This window comes from Drosophila melanogaster, chromosome X (assembly GCF_000001215.4).
Source record: "Drosophila melanogaster chromosome X".
Classification (NCBI taxonomy): domain Eukaryota; kingdom Metazoa; phylum Arthropoda; class Insecta; order Diptera; family Drosophilidae; genus Drosophila; species Drosophila melanogaster.
The window spans coordinates 14712272-14732335 of NC_004354.4; the positions used below are offsets into that span (position 1 = coordinate 14712272).

At 42.9% G+C, this 20064-nt stretch overlaps 2 protein-coding genes across 8 annotated transcripts in view, besides 1 other annotated feature; both read right to left on the reverse strand.

Annotated features, from left to right (window-relative positions):
• Positions 1-20064, reverse strand: part of NetB (Netrin-B) — a 63339-nt gene that overhangs the window by 26234 nt on the left and 17041 nt on the right. The window lies entirely within an intron of this gene.
• On the reverse strand, positions 6002-6671 carry hog. Its single transcript, NM_167412.2, has 2 exons — positions 6423-6671; positions 6002-6363 (listed from the first exon to the last, which is right to left on the reverse strand). Exons 1-2 carry the CDS (start codon positions 6591-6593, stop codon positions 6085-6087), a joined length of 450 nt encoding a protein of 149 aa, NP_727787.1. The 5' UTR covers positions 6594-6671; the 3' UTR covers positions 6002-6084.
• Positions 6910-7399: a mobile genetic element.

Genomic DNA, 20064 nt, shown 5'->3' on the forward strand with positions numbered 1-20064 from the left:
AGAGCAAACATTGCTGATTGTTTTTTTTTTTTTAACATTTTACACACGTTTGCAGTCTGAATATTTAGTAGGTATTTAGATGTGGAAATTTCGTTCCGTTTTCGGCAATTATTGTTACCCTTTAAAAGGGTAAAGGCAAGTCATAAATTTTGGAAAATGGCAAAGTCTCGTCTGTAATGGCGTAATCGATTGAATTAAAGAATATCTTTGCAGCTGCAGGAGCTCAACTTGTCCGCCCATCAGTGTTTTGCAAATCTTTATTTGCATTTTCTTTCTTTTTTTTTTTTGGCTGGAAATTTTCCCCGACACGCACACACACACACACACACACACACACATCGATAAATACACGTGTACGGCTTTGCATTTCACCGTGAACGCCTTTGAGGTGGCGCCACCTAGTGAGCGCTAATCTCTTTGAACGCACGAATAAATAAAAATAATTTGGCATCGTTTAAAGCCAAAGCCGCCCAACCATCTCGATTCATCCCACCGATTTTCGCCCCCCCTGTTTTTAATACTTCAAACAGTTTGCGGCTGCCACCTGTGGGGTGGTTTTTTTTGGGGTTTTCTGGGGGAAGCCCTCATGGTCTGGTCAAAAACTTAACCGATTTCCGGCTGCCACTCTAGACGCGTCCTAGTTAGTCCCAGTCGCGACTTTGATAAGGATCCCTTTGAAATACCCGGCTGCGAATCGAGGAAGCGTAACCCAAAAGCGGATTCAAATTTGATTTCGCTACCAAGAAGGTAAACAAAAGTTTGCTCAGCCTGCATGCAAATTAAATTTGAATCCTCTTCAATGAGCCCACACACCACCACGTTACGCTGGCGCCAAGTGGGCGTGGCGGCTTAGTACACTGCGGTTTTTATTAATTTGCAAATATTTTCTTTAATGAGCTTAGCTAAATTAGGTAGGAATCGAAAAGAAAGAAAGATTTAATTGCAATAAATTCCATATATATACACTTCGTACATATATATGTATTTTTTTCTTTGAAGCGCTTTCATAAGTCCAATTGAATTTGTTTCAGTGCAAAGGGAAGTGGCCAAGGCTGGAGTTCGTCTCGCTTTCGTTATTTTCGTTATCAATGGCGGTTTGGAATGGTATGGTAAGACAAATGGCGGTTGGCAAGGACGGATGGGTCGCGACTGCATTAAGCAGCGATTATCCTGCCCCTGTTCCGGCCTAACCACTCCACCCACTACCATCCACTCCGCCCACCACACCCCTCCACCAGCACCAGGTTTTGTGATTCGGAAAGTTGCCCCAAGTTTTCACACACAGACATGCACGCTCATAAATAACATACAACCGGCGTATTATATATTCATACTCGTGCTCGACTGTTCCGTTCGCTTGTTGTGTGAGTGGTGAGCAGCTAGCTGGCTGAAATTTATGCTAATGCTAATAACGCCGCCGCAGCAATACCTTCACCTCCCATCGCCGCCCATCGCGGTGCTCTGTAATCAAAGAGTGTCTGCCGCTCGCACAATTGCCAAAAAACTTGGCATAAATGTCCACGAATGCGACCAAAGTGCTGGCTAAAAGGGAAAATGCACACCGCAAACTGCACTCATGGCAGGTGATAAATGTCAGCGTATCCTGTTGGAAAAACTGTTGCAGTCTGCCCATCTTTTGCATTTCATTTTCAACTTTGGTGGCGGCGTTTTCCCTAGGGTTTTCACAGCTAACTCTCACACTTTCCATATTTAAGTGATACTTAAAATAAAACTTCAAGGCATGCGTTTCTACTTAAAATATATCTTTTACCAATTAATTTATGGTTACTGTGACTTTGAAGTTTTGGCCATCGTTTTTGGGGGCATTTATGAGAAATATGTACATATCTAAATCAATACAAGTGACCAATTTAAATTAGTTCAAGGAACAACAATAATACGCTACAACTTAAAGGCTCAACTAGTTTGAACTTGGCATACATTCTACAAATTACATCCATTTATGGTTAAAACGCTTCGCTTCTCTACCAATTTCGTAGTCAAATGGCTTCGGCTTCACTGAATTATGCAACCGCAAAACACCCACTCGGTCACACCTCTTTTTTTATGCCAGCTCCAAACGGCAAACGAGAGCTCCAAGCCAAGTCAATTATTAATGTTAATGTATTCATTACGTTGCGCTTCCGTTGCCAATTTCCAGTGGCCAAGTCAATGGTCAATGGTTTTGTGGCCAAAAGACCGCGAAAATCGCGAAGCTATAAATTGCGTCGGCGATTTGTGTGCAATCAATATACATACATACATACATACGTACATACATAGATACTTATATAGAAGATGGATCCTGGAATGCCATTGACTTTAATCGCCAAGGATTGCTGGCTGTGAAATGCTAGTGGTAAGGGACACCCTCTGGCTGAGTGACTGCAAATGATACTTTAATGTGACAGGCGGTTTTCCCAACCGAAGGTCGTCATGGGGTAGGGGGCGGGTGGGGTGGTGTGTGCCGCCGACAGCGTGCTGATGATTTTTGCACCTTTTTTTTATATATATGTATATATATATATATATTCCACTGCGGTTTCCTGCTCCATTGCTGCCATAAAATGGAGTCAGCGAGGGGTAGTGAATGAAAATAACAAAAAAAAAAAATACCGAGAACTATCCCATTCAATTCTCTTGTTCGCTTCTGCCTTTTTCACATTTCCCATGCTTTTTGCAACCATTTTCCCTCGTTTTTTTTTTTCATATTTTCTCGCTATTTTCCCTTTTTGCGTTTTAATTCCCCGGGCGAGCTTTCAACGCTTGTCATCGTACCGCTAATGGCGGCTACATGTCAACCACTTATATCACTCGACTGCAGCCTCGGCTAAAGCTTCAGATCCAGCTTCGGATCCAACTTGGGCTACCGAAGAACCAACAGCCGCAACTCTTCCTGTTTCCATTGCGAAGCTGCTCGTTTTTCAGCCGCTCATTCATTCGTGACGACGTCATCGGAACACTGAGAATGATTTTGATAATTGCGAATAATGCTTACGAAAATGTATGCCATTGATTTTCATTACAGTCTCCATCCATTTAACTAACATTTCTATTTTATGAGTCTCAGCTACTAAGAATTGGAATCCGATCGGATTTACACCATTCTAACGTTTTCAACGAATGATATTTCTATCAGAAATTTTTTGTCAGTGTATCTACACCATCATCGGTCCCCGGCAGGTGGCGCCAGAGTGTGCACCGTGGAACGTGAAGCGTGAAATCGCTTTCCAGGTCTGCCAGTCACCTCCTGTTTCTACAGCATCCACACCTCCCAGCGAATACGAATACCAACCAACCAAGCAACCGACGAACCAACCAACCTGTCGTCATAAAAATTTGTGTACAGACACACACACACAACACACACAACACACACAGGCACACAACAGAAGGAGCAGAACAATGTGTCGAAAGGACGAGGGGGAGCAGTAAACTTGCAGGCAAACGACAGCCGTGAAAAAGTGCACCACAAACAGCCAAAGGGAATACCCTAACTTCACGCCAATTCGTTGCAGTGCTACTTTACGATCCCAACCGGTTCAAATTGGGATCGGTCTCTTAAGATGCAACAAAGTTTGAAATATGAGTGCCTTGACAGGCTTAAAAAGAGGCATACATCACAACAAGTTAACTAACAAGAACCATAAAAATGGAAACATGGCTATTTGCGGAGTGAAAGATTAGTTGTAATTTACTATCGGCCCATTTGTATGCTCTTCTTACGTTGGACAAAAAAATAGTGTCAACTCTCGGATTATCCAAGATTTTTAACTATATATACATTTACTCAACTTAAATCGTAATCGCGGAAAATAATAGCTCAAACCATTGCCACAGACTTTTAACTTTGATTAACCATTGGAAATAAAGCAATTTACAACGGCACGCGCGGCTGTCCGCGTATAAATTTTGAACGTATCATCGACTTAATTGAGAATTTCATCAATGACCGAAAATAGAACAAACTTCAAATACATATAGTCCAAGTATGCCAATGGTATCTGCTAAAAGCCATTCACAGCTGGCTAAATTTAAATAGTTTTTGGTCTGGTCTGACTTGGCTTGGTTCATGGTTCTACTGCTTGCGTGGTGATAAAAATACTCCGAAGAAAAGCCACAAGGCTTCCCGGAAAGATTTGTCTAAATTTCAGCAAATCAATGATCGCTTCTCCCCCAGACATTTATATGCTGTGCATTCTTCTATTAGCTAATGTGCTCTCTGTTCCATCGCAGATTTTCGCCGGCAGGACCTGTATAAATAAACAAAAAAAAAAAAGGCGGAAAAAAAAGATTCCGGGAGAGAGCGTCATAACGATTCTGCCAGGTGTGATGGGCGACAGGAAGGTAACTTCGGTTTTTATACCCTTTGGAGGAGCACCGCGTTGACATTTGGAGGGCAGGTGCGGCAGGTGATTCCTCTGCCAAGACACAGTTTCACTAATGAGTTTCCGTCTGTGCGCTGCGTTTGTCGCCGGATTCCTATGCACATAGACCACCTCACCGGTAAATACACGCCCTTCACGACGAAACCCCTTTGCCATCCGTTGCACCACGTCCCTGGCTGGATGATGTTGCCTAAATAGTCGCCGCGATAAAGGACATAGGATATAGCGCGAAGATAAACAAATGCAGTCAAAATAATAGCACCAAAGCTGTCTTACCAATCGATGGCATAAACTGGAAATAACTCTATATGTTTAATTCTATGTTTGAGTTTTCGAAATGTCATTGTTAATAGATAACTTTAGTTTAATGTATAATTTATACTTGCATTTTCATTCAAAGCAAATCAATACAATATTCACTAAATATTGCATTAAATACTCTTTATAAGAGTGATTTTTTTTAAAGGCGAAAGCTGAGTAGATTTTCTCCCAGTGTATTGTTTGTAAGGGCCTGGGTCTGAATGGCGCTGAAAGAGGCCTGCAAATGAGCTGCAGCGAGACGTCGCTGCACCGCCTTCATGTGGCTGCTGCACTGCATCCGTCGGCGGGCAATGCCATTAGCTGGCTTATTAATTGGCCAGACTTTGCGGCGCCGCTTCTCCGCTGACTTTTATTTCCGCCCGGCTGTCAATTGCACAAGTGGGGCGCTTTTCAGCGCCGTTTTCTGCTCTCAGTTCCCAGTGCACCGTTTCACTGTGTTGACTGTTTACTTTGACAATATCAACAAGCAAACAAGCTGGCTGTTCCAGCAATCCAGCAGTCGGCCAATCCATCAGTGAGTCATTCACTGGCTGACAACTCAAACAACGGCAACATAACAGGGGCAAGGTCGTTTCTTCAGTTCCTCCAGTCGCCTGTCACCGGCGAAATAAGCTAATCGCCCGCCCCCCTACTTCTGCCACACCCCCAATCCCGTACTGAAAATTTGTAAGAACGATGGCAAAGATTGTCAACGACAACATGGTTAAGTATCTTGAACTAATATTTACACTTTACGCAAAAGACGCAACGCAAACAGCAACGCAAACGCAAAGGAAATAAGTTGGCCGCAGAATTGATGGACTAACAGATACTGCATACGTGCCCAATGCCGGTTGGTCTAGTAAAATGGTCAGAAACAAGGAGCAGCCATCGAGTCTCCTACTTAAATAAGTTAATCGCTTTGCCAATGCGACAATGGACCAACCATGTGGAGCTGCGTTTCAAAAGGAGATGGGTGGGGGGGTGTCACTTCAAAATGTGAAACCGGTTGGGGTCACAAGATAAATCGTCTGCCAGCCGAGACCCAAAGTGCAGATAAAATAAGAAAAATGTCAACTGTTCAGTGGGAATCAAATTATGAAAACCTCGAATGGGCCAGTGATGGGCCAGTTCTCCAAGTTGAGATCTGCCAACGGAAGCGGTCCCATATCGAACCAGTGGTTTTTATGATGCTACTAAATTACCGATTTGCTCTCCAAGTCCACCGCGTTTTGCGGTGAATGGACCTTAATGCGCATACTGGTTTAATTTGTACCAAAACCCCTATTAAGCTAAAAGTTAGTTATTCTTTTCGTTTAGTATATTTAGTTAAAAAGGCTACCTATACCTATGATGATCACATTTTGTCGGCATAGCGTTTTGTCCTGCACTTGTTTTATGTGGAACTGGGTGGCTCCTCGTTCTCGTTGATCCCATAGAACTGGTCGCTGTCGTCGTCATCGAAATCGAAGAAGCCGTCCTCAGAATCGGAGAAGTCTAGATCAAAATCTGAATCCTCCGACCTAACGGTAAAGCATCCGTACGTAAGCGGAGTGCCCAGTTCCTGTCCGAATGTTGCAACCCCAAAGGCCACATCGTCGCCCACGAAAATTTCATAAAACTCAGAGCCAAGGCGATGTTCCTTGAAGTTAAGATATATGCCATGGATGGATTCCTGGATAGAGGTGGATGAGAGTATAACGATCGGTTCCCACACCGAAGTCCACAGCTTACCAGGTCTTTAATGAAAATCCTCCCATTTCGAACAACAACGACGGCATGGATATCGGACATATTGTCGTAGGTTAGTACCACATTGCAAGCTCCGCTCTTTCCCAGTAAATGAATACCAGTGTTCAGGTAAACGCGATATCCAGTCATCACGTGCTTCAGATAATATCCCATTTTTGCAAAAATTGTCGACTGTACTCAGGTGCGTCAAGTTCGAAAATAATTTTCCCTTTCTTTTTCTTTTTTTACAATACAATGACAAGCAATCGATTGTCGGACGATAAATTTAAATACCAAAATGGTATTTATTTTTTATTTTAAATCAAAAGTTATAGAGTATTGTTACTACACATCTTATGGATTATGACCCTAGCTACTCTTAATTAATTATAATTGAAGGTGTGTTTACATGTTTAAAGCTCTTGAAATTTTCGTTCTTAACCATAGAGCTTACATTATTATCCCCGTTGTATGTATGTAAGTATTATGTATGTAAGTATTCTTGATCAGAATCAATAGCCGAGTCGATCTGGCCTTGTCCGTATGAACTTCTCGATCTCAGGAACTATTAAAGCTAGTAGTTTAAGATTCAGCACACAGATTCTAGAGACAAAGACGCATCGCAAGTTTGTTGACCAATGTTGTCACGCCCACTCTAACGCCCTTAAGCCGCCCAAGACTGCCACGTCCACATTATTGAAAATTTGCTGGATATTTTTCATAATTTTATCCGTCTTGTAAATTTCTGGGTGGCTGCAATAATGCACAAAAAATGCAATAACGCCCGCGCCCGCGCCCGCCCAAAATGATTGTCAAATAAAGTTCGCGTATGTTATTTACAAAAAAAGTGCAATAACGCTTTAAATTTTTTTTAGAAATTGTCATTTATGCATATAGTGTAGTAGTTGAGTCACAACTGAGTTGAGTAACTGGTGTCTGATAGTCGATGAACTCGACTATGGCATTCTCTCTTGCTGAAAACATAAAAAGGGTGACCCATCTTTGCGAATCGAAATCTGAGAACATTGTACAACACTAATAGACGATAGTTGATCGCTGGAAAGTTATCGAAGCCTATTAAATGGAAAACATGTGATTACAACTCTGAAACGAAGCTTCCGCATAAATAATTTGCTAAATATATGATTCCGGTCTGGACTGATTATTACGGAATAAACGGAATAGGATGCAAGAGATGACAACGTGGGCGAGGCTAAAATGCACATTCCTATATCATATGCAGTAGAACAAAGAAACCCAGTTAATAATAATAATTTATTTTACTAGTGAACAGCTGAGAGGGCTATGCGATGGCCACCTGAAATCTTTAAAAATCGAAGCGGGCACAAAAACACTATGTTCTGGATGGTCAAGGATAGAGAATTCGTATTATCATATATATTATCATCGCAGGTAAGTTATAGAATATAAGATCACAATCACACAATCACAATTTAGATAGCCCAACAATTGGAGATACAGCTACATAAACTATTTAAAGCAGAGCGTTTATTAAGGCGTTTTATAATCTATCAGACTACGCTTACAACTTCTTGCAATATGCCTTAAATTTTCTTATCACAAAATCGATAAGGAAACTTTACCTTTATTTGCATATTGAACGTTTTTGCGAGTGTACGAAAGCAGGCTGCCGCAGTCATATTTTTAGCTTAACCTGCTCATTTCGACCCTCCGATTTTGCCTCCCAACCCGAGGAAGCCACACGCAAAACTATTTTTAAATGACGCCGGGGCAGATGCAGACAAAACGGCGCAGACACCACAGATTCACTAGGTGAAGACACGGGAGTGGGGTTTACTTCAGAAGCAGCCAGACTTCGTGGAATGGGGGACAGCACAGGTCCACCATCTTCGGGCACCTTTTAGCTGGGATACCAAAGACCAAGACCAAGTCGTTGGGGTTTTTGAGCCAAAGATGCGGTCGTTTCATCTCGGCCTTCTCGTCCGCAATTGAAATTGCATTTGCATTTGCATTCGCATTTCAATTTAATTGAATTGCATTGTTTTTGGTGGGGACATCAGGGGATTGCCATAAAGGTACTATCTGTGGACCATCGTAAATTATCCATTTAGCTTTATGGCCTACGATATCGAGGCTTTGATCTGGCCAGCTAATGCGGAGTTATTAGATGATGACTTTAGGATGGCGATACGTTTTTACTTCATATCATATCACATCGCGCATACAATGTTGAGTCCAGACAACAGCTTTTAGATCTTAGATTGTAGTGATTTTCATTTACATTTTCCCAGAACTTCTTGTTCTTTAATTGCTTTGGTAAATTCAACTAAAACGTATAGCGGTAAATTAAAAAACCGGTTACCAAAAACTTCCCATATCACATTTTTGACAAATAATAGTTATCTTAGCCAGCTGAATGCTGTAGTTTCAACTTTTCCGCCTTCATTTGATCAAACACTTTGGGCCCTTTAATTGGCCAATTTAGTTGGCCGACTTTTATTTCCCTCCGTTTTTTTTTTTTTTTTTTTTGTTTACTTTGCCACTCGAAAAACCGCAGAAGGGGAAATTCGAAGGGAAAAGTGGTAAGGGGCCCAACTGGTGGCCAACTTCATCTGCAACTCGAAGTCCAAGAGTCTGGCTTTTTGTGTAATTTCCAAGAGATAATTGAAAATTAAATGCTTTCGACAGCTGAACATGGCCACGGAGTGCCTGGTCTGGTCGTGGACTTGGATATCTGGATGTCTGCTCTCTGGGTTTCGGTTTCCAGCTCCGTTTCCATGCGAATGCATTGTCGAACGAGTTATTTAATTAGTTTTGACGCGGTGTTTTCCCCTTTTATTTCTACCCATTATACCATGCCCTCTTCATTTTGACACCGATCATTTGTTGAATTCTCCATGGGTTTTTTGGGGATTGATCGCGTGCGGTTCTAGTGGCACCTCGATGGAATTTCGATTTCGATTCTGTGTGACCCATGACTCAATTTGCCAAGGGACTATGAGGCACACAGAGGACGGCCAAGATATTCCAGACAACCGATGTACAACATCCAATGGTTGGGCAATGGGACAATGGGACAATGGACAATGGCCAGTGTTCAATGATTGAGAGGATGGACCAATAAAGAGGGGATGTGGGGTCGGTGATGGCAACAAACAAACAAGATTTCACAATCAGCGCTAGACCGAAAAGTGTGTTTGGGTTTAGAGTTAAATGGCAGCAGGGGGGCCAGAAGGCTTGGCCAAAACTGGCCAACAGAGATGCCCGATTAAAATGGTAGTGCTATTTTTTTTATTTTTTTTATAGCCACTAGTGATCCGTTTGATCTTAACGTGGATATTGTTGGCAAACCATAAGTACCTTTTCTGTTGTAATCGCGTTTAAAAGTAATTGCCAGTTAAGTGGTCATAATAACCATTTAATAACGATAATCAAGTGGAAAAATCTTCATGAACAAGCCTGCATTTTATGGGTTATTGAATTACATTGAATTATAAGTAGGGAATCTTCATGATTTTATTTAAACATTTTGAATTTATATTTCCTCACTTATTGTGAATAGTTTTTCAAAAATGTCTCTTCTCTCGCTGCACGCAATCGATCTCCTTGCTGTATTCTGATTTCATAAAAATGATTTGCTCATTGCCCATTGATTTCACATTTACGATGGCCATAAATTCCAGTTCTGGCCAACTGGCATACACACTCAGTTATCACTATTACTGGCTGGCTAACGAGTTTACTGGCCAAAATGCTACTGCTTCTGCTGCTGCTTCTACTTGAACTGGAAAATAGTGGAGTAAATGTAAATGCCTCCTGCCTTCGAGCAACTGAGCAATGTTTGACCAAATCGCCGGGACCACTGCGATTACGGGGAGTATGTTCGGTTGTACAATACATATGTGTATAGTATCCCATCCCCATCCACAATTCAGCTCGATTTCCAGACCCAACTGCTGTAGTCGCATGACAACCTGCAGGAGGCAGGCAATCGTTTGCCAGAGCAGATATTTCATGGCATTTCTAGCCATAGGCCATGAAAGTGCACAGTTGTCAACTCTCAACAGGCAGCAAAAACAGACGGCACAAGTTGAAAGAGCAGCAGTTTCGGGTAGAAGTTCCTGAAGTAGGAGGTCACAAGTACAGACATTCGAACTGCGAAACTGGGCAACTTCGATATGGATTTGGACTTGGACTTGGACTCTAACGATCGCCGCTGGCCAAACATGCGAGCATCTCCTCCTTCTTTTGACTCTCTGCGCCTTTGTGTGAGTGTAATTGAAGCGTCAAGCCTTTTACCATATGCCCAGGGCCACAAAATCGCAGATGGGGATTCGGTATTTGGTTGAACAGCTGAACGGTGGACTTTTGGCTCTATTGTGCCGGCGAATGATGTCCGATTTGCGTGTTTAGTGCGTAGAGGGTGGAATCCAAAAAAAAAAGAAGAAAAAAACGCAGGGGAAATATAGACGTTCGTAGCTAAGCCCAAAACACATCACCAATTGGTATTCAAAGTTATTTATAATATGGTTGCAAATATTTCTAGTTACATCAAAAATGGCACTATTGCTTGGCAGATTTAATTGATTTAATGATTTAACCTTTGTTAGCCACCGAATCACAATCAAAGTGCAATTTCGCGGTTTCCTAGTGCGCGACCTGTCACGCGTGAATCACGCCACACTTTTCCATCATCACACCGGGCCTTTGTCATTTTCACGATTTCGGACAGCTTGAAGTTGGCTTTGCAGCTGCGTTTTGGGCGCTTTTCGCTGCTGGCTGGCGCCCACGTCAAAAGAGCCAGAAACAAAAGCAAAAAAAAAGCCCGCATCCAAACAAAAACTGAAACTCAAACAAGAAGAACCAAACGGCAGCAGTCAGCTGTAGCATAAATCATAATTTGTCAGCGTGAAATTTGGTTGACGTTGCTGCCCCGTCGTTGCTGCTGCTTTGTTCTTCCTCTCGTTTTGTTTGGGATTTTTATTTTCTTTTTGCTTTGATTTTTTTTTTATAGTTAACCTTTTTGTTTTTCAATTTAGTTGAGCACCGGCGTCTCCCGTTGGCGTCCCTCGCATTTTTCTTCATTTAATTTGCATTCTTCTTGGGGTCTTGGGATGCGTTGCTGCTTTATTCGCCTGTCGCTCTTTTTTAATTAGCCGAAAATGCGCTTAACGACAAATAACAACATCAACAAAGAGAAATTATAATTTATATGCTTTCTCGGCTTCCCCCAAAGGAGCTGGCGGAGCAAGGGCATAGTGCGGGGCGCGGGAACTCCTTGGCTCTCTTCAACTGGGTCAGCATGTCGTATGCGCAATGCGAAATTCGCAAAATTTACGTGTTCGCCCCGTCGACTCGTGACTCACGCCAGATAAAACTGAAAAACTGACACTGACAATGCCCATCACTCACGACCCAGAGAAAGTGGGTCAAACCAAAAAAAAAAAAAAAAAAAATCCTATACTTTCGATTCGAGGGCAGCGGGAAATATGATGAAATGCTATTTGGTCAAGATACATATATGGATAATGTATGAAAGATGCACATTAGCACTCATGTACTTATTTTACATGATGTACTGATGTATTTAATAAGTTGGTGGCTTATTGCTAGCCCTGCTTATGGAAACATATTCAATGTTCTATGTTCGCAAACACAAAAGAAAAGGGCTTATTTTTTACCCGAACGCCTTAAATCTTTTGATAATAAAATGCAAGCTTTCCCCGCCATTCATGACAGCAAGTGTCACATTTATTTTTATAATCTTTTTCGATTTCCCTGCAGCTCAAGTGATAAAGTGACCAACAAACGGCATTGTCCTTGCGCCAAGTCGCAGATTCGTAGAGTTTTATTGTCTGGCAGTGCACACATATGAAAATCAATTTATTTGGAAACAGCAGAGTGGGGTAAACAACAACGAAAGCCATATTAAAAAAAGAATCTACCACCCCAAAAGCGGTCCCAGCGGATTCTTCGCCTTTTTCGATTTATTTTTATTTATTTTTTGGTATTTTGAATTTTTGTTGTATTTTTTCCTGTTTTTTTGCCAATCAAGTGCTACTCGGTTCGGTCGATGAATAAATGGCAACTGTAAGTGAAAACAATTCAAATTAAACATGGTCGGGGCCATGTGCTTGAAAATTGCAACAGAGGCAGAAACTTCAATGGACCAGTGCCGGTCAGCAGTGAAATGCGAAAAGCAAAAAAGCACAGAGAGAGAAAAAAAAGAATCAGCAAGTGTACTTCAGGCTAATATCACAAACGCAATTACACGGACTCCCTCACTCGGACCACCACCACCTCCCCTTCTGCCACCCACCGTTCACGTTTGGTTGGGAGCTGGTCAGCCGTTGGCTGCTGGTGAAAATGTGTTTTTTGTTCTAACGAAACAAAAGCAATTGCCCGATGGCCAGGCCAGACTGAACTCTGCTCTCCTTCCGCCTCATTCGAGAAACTCCCAAACAATTCCCATGGGGCTATTGGACATTGTGGGGTCCTCGATGGACACACACATGCACCGCAGGAAACTAGAAGGTCGTATTACTATAACTTAGAATGCTATTGCACTTGGATATTCATTAAAACTGCTTTTATTGCTATTTAACTACTATTTTACTATGTAATTACTATGTAGGAAGCACTCAATGACTATGTAAAATAGAATCCCCAATTCTGACCGATTTTTCTCGCAGTGCACCCACTTATAATAGGCAGGCACTTGGTCTGCCTGAGCCTTTGTCTCCGGAACCCCACCTGCCCCACTGTTCACAGGTAGTCAGCAGAAGTTTGTTTGTTCTTTTCACCTTTTTTTTACTTTTTTATATATATATATTTCTCTTCTTTTTTTTTGGCCCGTGCCCACCCATTGGGCAAGTTAACGGAAGCAAGCAATTTAGCTGCTAAGAAGGCCGATAACTGGGAATTGGCAATGGCCCCACTGGGAGGCCACAAGAACGAGTATATCGAGCTGCGATTGAAAAATCAGTGACTTTTGGGGCGAAGCGCTTTAAGCTGTGGCCTTCATTAATAAAACGATTTATTTAGAATACATTTTTTAAAATCCTTTGAACTTTTATTAGTGCAAGCAATTGTTTTTGCTTATGGTTTGTTAGCTTCGGTATACCACTATGCATTTGTAATAACTTTTGTCTTCGCAAAATATTGCTGTAATTATTTGAATTAACATAAATACATTATGTACATTATATAAATGTTTTTTGTTACAAATTATTTGGCGATATTCTTTTTGATTCGTTTTTGTACATATATGTTGATTTTGTTTCCAATTGTACAATTGTTTAAATATTCATTCCACTTGACTTTCATGCGATCTCCAGTCCCTTGATTTGTTGCATTCCCCACTTTTTAGGTGACCCATAATATCGCATAACGTCGGTTCTATTCGCAACACTTTCTATTCCAACTTTACCCGTTTGCCGCATATTGCGTAATTTGCGCGCTTTGTTTTAATTAAAATTCAAATGCGTCGCAATTTCATTAATTACCAGGCAGACGCTCACACACACACACAACCACAGTGACATAGACACACACACACACATGGACATGGTTGGTGTGCCACTTGCAGCCATTTTATAGTTGGGAGGCTTTTGAAAATGGCGCTGACGTGACTCTGCTCGAGTTTCAGTGTTCAGTTGTCGGTGTTTAGTGTTCAGGGCTTTTTGTTGCTGCTGGCGATTCCCATTGCATGCCGGCAGTGCAGCGAACCATGAAAGCAAACGCATTCCCATCAACTAAGCGGGGGAATCTGCATCCCCTGGCCAGCTTCTACTGCTCCCCCAGCTGCTCGTGCCCAGCGCCTCGTCTCCTGGAAACCCAAAAGCGGTGAACCGCATTCGCACGAAGCCTGTCCAGCAATGCAGGCCCCATTTGGAACCCCGCTCTGTGGCGCCACTGGGCCTGTGCGTGCGTGTGTGTGTGTGTGTGTGTGTGTGTGTGTCAGTCAACAATTCAATTAACGTGTTGATGATTTTGCGGCATGCAACATGGCGAACGAGTTGCAAATGCGTCGAGAACGTCGGTGCCTTGCCACGCCGCCTGTTATTCGGTTTTCATCTCTACATTTTGAGGAGCCACTGATTGCCACCTCCGCATGGCGCCTACTCAGCCACCATTCACGAACGATCCACCCAGCTATAATCAACCATTTACCCACCCAAAATCACCCGCTCACCCACAGGCGTTGCCTACTTTGCTGCGTCAATTTGTCAATTAGTTTGCCAATTGTTGCCAACACTTTTCACTTTCTCTCTCGCGGGTTTTCAAAATGAGTGGGCTTTTCCGAGTGCTTGGAAGGGGTAAACGGGGGGGGGGATTGTTTTCCAGTTGGGAAAAGTTTTTCCAGGAAAGCGTCGCCGCAATTAAACAAATGCTCCATTGATGCTCTGGCATTGGCCAACGGCAAGAATACTTAACACTTTCAATTAAACGCATTAATTTTATGGGATTACGCCCTCACGGACTGGGCGTGGCAGTGTCCCGTTTCTATCTGCCAATGTCGCATATCAAATTTAATTTGCTCATTTGCCCTAAGAGCTTTTAATGTGTCTTGGGTGGCCCTATCTCCTGCACTTGTACATACATATATACCATACTAAACCCACACCAAATTAAACCCAACCCAGCCCAGCCCATCCCATCCTGACTGCCGAGCGAGACGGAATGCGTGTCTTACCTAGCAAAAATGCGCCCCCAATTAAATTCAATATTAAATTGAGCAAAACGCAATTAACTCCAAAAGGCGCGCACACCGAGCAGACGGGGCAGATGAGATGAGATGATGACGATGCCACCGATGGCCACAACTTGGAAGCGAGCCAGGTCCATGGGCCAGAGCATCCCCATCTCTATCTCCGCCATCAACGCCCTCCTCGGGCCAAGTCTGGTCCCCCAGTCTCACCCCCATCCCCATCTAAAATCCCCTTTCCCACAATCATTTCATAGGCACAGAGGCAGTCGCACAGCAGCGGTTGGGATAATAGCCTCGATTTTCAAATAATCATTTAGGCTAGAACGTCTTTAAGTACCAACTAAAAAGGATAATATAGTATTTAAAACATTATTCATTTACTGCTTGTAAATTGCAGCGATAAATGTGAAATACAGATTAAAAGCAGTATTTTTAGACCTGGTAATAATGACCAGCATTCAGAGTTCGTAATGCTATAAATGTGACCCCAATTGTGTATCTATCGTAGGTATAACACGTATACGACGCGTTCGCCCCACAGACTGTGATTTGCGGCACAGATACAGTGCGCTGCAGATAAGGGGGCAAATCGAGGACAGTGGCGATGGAGTGGAGGGGCGTATAAACAGCCTGGGTGGCAATGGGAGACAATTGGCAGCAAATATCCATCGTCTTGATCAAGAAATCGATAAAGAACTATTAAGATGATTTAAAAAGCACAGGGAAAAGCAGTCGAGAACAACAAACTAAGTTAGTAAATAGAAAATACTTTAGCTAGAGTGTTGTTCAATTTTTCAAGAAGGAATAACAAAGTAGCTAGTAAATCGGTATCAAGCCAATAAAGTATCATATCCTAATATACGATATATATCTGAACCATCCACGTAACTCGTTAATTTCCAATCAATAATGCACTGTGCACGACAGATATCTTTAATTATTGCAAACGATGTCCCACTGTGCGACATGGCCACCAGTCAAGTGTGTTTATGAGCCGCTGACTAACTCCACCGGCAGTTGGAAGCTGTTCTCTTTGTCGCTGCTTGGGCGTTGAAACAAAAGCGGGGGACAACACAGCCAGCTCGCTACATAGATAACAATCAACAACGTTTGCCAGTTTTGCCACCACCTGACCCCTGACCCCGGCCACGCCCCCCGCCCACAGCCCCACCTGCTGCTAAAAGCTGCTGTGTAACCCGCTGGCTACGTTTGCCAATCTTAGATGTCGGCAAACATTTCGTGTGCGTGTTCCTCTGCCTCTCCACAAAATGTTCTACTAAGGCTATATGTTATAATTACGCGCACTGTGGGAAGAAGCAATATACTTTAAACACCGATTTCTTAAACATCTTAAACAGTTGCACATATTGTTTAATACACCTAAAGGAAGTTAACTACATTTTCATATAGTAATGTGACTTTTAAGCATACTCTTTTATCCACTATTTCAAAGGTGTTAACATTACTCTACATTTCGAGTGGATTGACGTGATCTCTGCCAGCGTTAACAGTGCAAGGATGTGAAAACTGAACTGAAAACCCCCTTTATTCCGGTTAATTCCCCCTGAATCAAGCCAAGCTGACAACCAAAACTTTAGCAACAGCATGCAAAGTGTTTAATGTTTCATAACACAACTGACGAACTGCGACGAAGGATGGGATGCGGTCTCATCCGCGCAGAATGAGGATGAGAATGATGATGATGATGGTGGTTTCAGGTGGGAGTTGGCAGATCGGAGCTTGCCGGATCCGGGGGTCAGAGTTCGGAGGGGGGTTCGGTGCAGAAGTCAAGCAGGAAACTTACGCAATGGTAAAATGGAGAAGCAGCAGAACAAATGTCATTGCAATCTCACTTTCAGTCGCCTGTCAGTTTTGCGACTTGCCTCGTTTAGTTCTCAGTCCTGCAAGCCATCATGCATAAATGCCACATATGGAGGGCTGAAGCCATCTGAAGTTTTGAAGCCACCGTGAAGATGGGCATATTTATGTCTTCGGAACCACAGATCGTTTCACAACGGAGAGCACACAAAGAAATTTTTGAAACCAATTCAAAAATGGGATAGGCTAAAATAACAATCAACTTGTTGCAAAAAGCCTTAACCGTTTAAAAGGCTTTCCAATAGCCTCTTTGCAATATCCTAATCTCATCGTTTATCTACGATATTATAATTAAATTACAACTTGTCTATGATTCCACCCAGCAGACCGCCTTATCGATAAGGCTGTATCGTTTCGCCGACTAACCGGCTCAAATCGCAAGTCGCCCCATCAATCTGCATCAGCATCAAAATGCCATCGAAATGTGCGGCTCATGCATATTCATTTGACCACCAGCACACTTGGCACTACCAGCACCACCGTTGCAACATCCGCACCACTTCAATTTCTTTGAGGCACGTAGCGGTGGGTGTTGCTGTAGCAAAATGCGCAACTCAATTGCAATTACGAGAAATGTTAGCTTATAATTTGATTAAACTTTTCAATTACAATATGCAATGAAGTTGCTCACTCGACAGCAAAAGCAACAGCAACACTAACAGCAGCACAAGGTACGAGGGCGTGCCACCCAAAAGGGGGCGTGGTTGGATTTGGATGGGATGGAAAGACTGCCCGGACTGCTAATTCCCACAATTACAATTTGCTGGCAAAGCAATCGGGAGCAAGTCAACTACGAGACCCATACCCATACCCAGTCCAGACCTCCCAGTCGGCAGAGGAGATCGGAGCGGGAATAGGGAAATAAAATAAGTACGGAGGATTAGAGACCGATACCGCAACACTCGACTACCCTTCAAGATTTGGGGGAAGCGAAGTGTGATGCCATTAAGCTTTCGAGGTAGCACAGCAAGCAATCTAATTATTCTCACTTATTTAATAATTGTATTTGCAGAAATGTTATATTTGGAACATATCTTTTCAGAAAAAGTCAACGAAGATACTAAGATATCGAATAAGAGATAGATTTGATCGCTTGAGTTTGAAATTTCTTTAGTCTGAATAACAGATCTTCACATCATCGAGCAGTCAGCACTTCTTAGCCCAGCTGATGGACTTTAATTCGTGAAAAGGGCATCAAAATTAAGTTGCAGGCAGCACCTGCAGCCTGCAACTCGGCGGCGAAGTGGAGGTTGGACACGGGGCTTGGCCATGCGCCAGCCAAAGAGTGGAGCATATGCCAAGGCCTAGACTTGCCTTTAGGCCCGGTCCCCAGCTTTCCTTTCTTTTCGACTGTTTTTTCCCCTTTCCCCTGCATCTGCCCCCTCTGCCCCCCCTTTTTGTGCCGCCCCTGTCGCCAGACTGCTGCTGTCTGCGTGTGGTTCATAATCTTAAATTGCCAGGCCGGCCCAAGTTCGGCTGGGTTTGGTTTCGCTTGGTTGGTCGGATGGTCGGATGGTTGGATGGTTGGAACCCTGCCATGTACGTGCTCATGTGTGCAATGCGATAGAATTTTCTTTTTCCTCCTCATCTTCTTTGCATGTATTTTTTATTTTCTCCCCCCCTTTTTTTTTTTTTTTTTGCTGCTGGTTAATCTAAATTAGTAAAATATACACGCAGAGGCAGCATCGGGTTTAACTAACTCAAAGGTAAATAGACAACGTCACCGTTGCGACGTTGTTGCAACGTCAGCAGCAGCAACTCTGCAGTTTGTTTGTTGCTGCTGCTGCGGCATTGATGCTGCTACGATGCTCCGTCTGCTGCGGTTGTGGATGTAAATGGGACTGAGGCTTGACGTTGCCAACGTCATCGTCATCGTAGTCGTCGTCGTCGTCGTCGTCGGCGTTGCTAAAACCAAAGTAAACTTTAAACAAAACTTGGCACAAAGCAGCCTGACATCGTTGTTGTGACTCTGCTGTTGCTGTTGCTGCTGCTGCTGCTGTTGCTTCTGCTTTTGTTGCGGCCCATTGCCTCGCCAGAGATGCCAAGTGGTAAAGTGGATGCAAACAGTGACTTTGTTTAAGTTGCAAGTGCAACTTCATCCTTTTCCCTGTGCCACAATCTACTATGCAATAGAAGTTGGCTTAGAAACACATTATGAATTCCGATTGCTTACTCTTTGAAGTAAATAGATAACACAACCTCTTCGACGTTAGGATCTTCGTGAAAAGTTGTCACTGTTTCCAATCACGGATGTGATCCCTTCACTTCCGCTCACTTTGACAAGAAATACGCAAAGTCAATGAGATGAGGCAGCTTGGTTTTTATACCTATTTTAAGCCGATTTGCATTCACAAATCACGTTGCAATAACAATCGCGTCTTGTCAGCTCGTGACTGCCCCCAAAAAAAGGGAAGGAGATGGCACAACTCTATTCGCTATTCGCAACGAGCATAAGAGGATTTTCATTAAAGCGCATAAAAATGTGCCCCCTCCTGTGGCAGTTGCCATTCTTCTTATTTCTTATTCCTCTGATTGTGGGTATCTCTGCATGCCGATACAACGGCAAAACGACCGAAACAGAACGGAACGGAGAACAACAAAAAAAAAAAAATAAAAATAAGAATCAAAAGGTATATATGTATATATGTAAGTAGAGAGTTTCAGCCAGGAGACACTCGACTCTCGACTCGACTCGACTCGACTTTCGACCTCAGGAGTCGCAGCTTCAGCCGGAAATGCGCAGGCAAGGCAAATAAGAACAACAACGCGCGTGCCCCAACAACAGGCATTGCCTTGGCCTTTGGACCCCCCCCCCCTCTACCGCGACCCTGTCAAACATGCCCCATTCCATTGAAGTCACTTTACCCCTAGATGTTTGCCCCAAAAACGCAGCCAAAGGTAAACATAGCTTTCATGTCTGCACGGGCAGAAATTTAACACCATCTTTTCGCTGCTTAATTTGCGTATACATATATCTCTTTTGTCATAGCTTTTCTATTTATCTTGTTAATATTGATCATATCTCATTATTACTACAATTATGAACCAATAGACAATTGCAGTATGTCTATTATT